At 67.5% G+C, this 1,613-nt stretch overlaps 1 protein-coding gene across 1 annotated transcript; it reads right to left on the bottom strand.

The window, feature by feature from the left end:
- Positions 1–657: 657 nt before the first annotated feature.
- LOC120496328 (patatin-like phospholipase domain-containing protein 6) lies at positions 658–1,335 on the bottom strand (the record flags this gene model as incomplete). The annotated part of the gene is made up of 3 exons (XM_039696659.1): positions 1,209–1,335; positions 895–958; positions 658–826 (listed from the first exon to the last, which is right to left on the bottom strand). Coding segments are annotated over exons 1-3 (360 nt in total), but the record flags the coding sequence as incomplete, so codon positions are not given.
- Between the last annotated feature and the right edge of the window lie 278 nt (positions 1,336–1,613).

The raw sequence follows: 1,613 nt of genomic DNA, 5'->3' as shown, positions 1-1,613 counted from the left end.
TCCTGTCCCCATTCCTGTCCCCTCCCTGTGCCCCCTTGTCCCTGTCCCTGTGCAGGGCCATGTCCGCCCTGTCCCTGTCCCCTCCCCGTTCCTGTCCCCTCCCCTCCCTGTCCCTGTGCCGGGCAGTGTCCCCCCTGTCCCTGTCCCAGACTGTGACTCCAGTGTCCCTGTCCCAGGCCACGTCCCTGTCCCCACGTCCCTGTCCCCATGTCCCCATCTCCATGTCCCCATCCCCCATCCCTGTCCCTGTCCCTGTCCCCATGTCCCTGTCCCCATGTCCCCATCTCCATGTCCCTGTCTCCATGTCCCTGTCCCTGTCCCAGGCCATGTCCCTCTCCCCCATCCCTGTCCCCATGTCCCTGTCCCTGTGCAGGGCCATGTCCCCCGTCTCTGTCCCCTCCCTGTCCCGGGCTGTGACTCCGGTGTCCCTGTCCCCATGTCCCTGTCCCTGTCCCTGTCCCCTCCCTGTCCTTGTCCCCATGTCCCTGTCCCTGTCCCCGTGTCCCTGTCCCCATCCCCGTGTCCCTGTCCCCTCGGTGTCCCCATGTCCCTGTCCCTGTCCCCCTGTCCCCATCCCAGACCATGTCCCTGTCCCCATGTCCCTGTCCCCTTCCTGTCCCCCTGTCCCCATGTCCCTGTCCCTGTCCCCTCTCCCACCTCGCCCAGGGCGGGCTCCTGGTCGCCCAGCCCCACGATGAGCACGCAGTCGGCCTGGCGGATGCAGCGCAGCGTCCAGGGGGTCAGCGTGCAGTCGGTCTGGTAGAGCACGATGCGGTGCAGGTCCTCCTGCTGCGCCAGCCAGCCCGACAGCCGGTACTCCTGGATGCTGCCGGGGCACCGAGCGGTCAGCAGCGGCCTGGGGGCCGCGGCCACACCGCTGCCCACCGCCCTTACCTCTCCAGAGCCGAGGAGCCCAGGCGGGCGCGGATGATGTCGCTGGTGAGGAGCAGCGTGGGGCCTGCAGAGGTGGGGATGGGGTCATCTCCAGGCCATGGTCACCACTGTGCCATGGGGCTGTGGTCACCACCATGCCACGGTCACTGTCATGCTGTGGTCACCATGCCATGGTCATCACCATGCCACCATCACCCTCATGGTGCCCACCACAGCCAAGACCACCCTGTGGGGCTGCAACCAGCACCACCCCAGGCCACCAGGATGCCGTGACCCGACGGTCACTGCCACGCTCGGTGTCCCTGGTCACTCACCGATGGCGTTGAGCGCGTGCTGCAGCCCCAGCGTGAAGGCCGCCATGGGCTCCTCGTCGCACACGGGCAGCACCGCCACCGTCGACAGGTTGCTGGTGGGGTTGATGGGCTCCGAGCTGGAGGCCATGCCCAGGCCAGGCCCTGGGTGGACACAGAGGAGTGGACACACCGCTCTGGTGACGGCCACCAGCCCCGCAGAGGCCGCCCCGTTGTCCCCAGGTCCTACCACCTGTGTGATCTCACCTGTCTGTCCCCTGTCCCCCTGTCCATCTGTCTGTCCCCCTGTCTGTCGCCTCTGTGTCCATCTGTCTGTCCCTGTGTCCCCCTGTCTGTCCCGCTGTCTGTCCCTGTCCGTGTGTCCCCGTGTCCATCTGTCCCTGTCCCCTCTGTGTCCATCCGTCTGTC

Source organism: Passer montanus, unplaced genomic scaffold (genome assembly GCF_014805655.1).
Source record: "Passer montanus isolate IOZ18808 unplaced genomic scaffold, ASM1480565v1 scaffold995, whole genome shotgun sequence".
NCBI lineage: Eukaryota > Metazoa > Chordata > Aves > Passeriformes > Passeridae > Passer > Passer montanus.
Note: the sequence above shows the minus strand (reverse complement) of the source record. Positions and strands in the feature narration are given on the sequence as shown.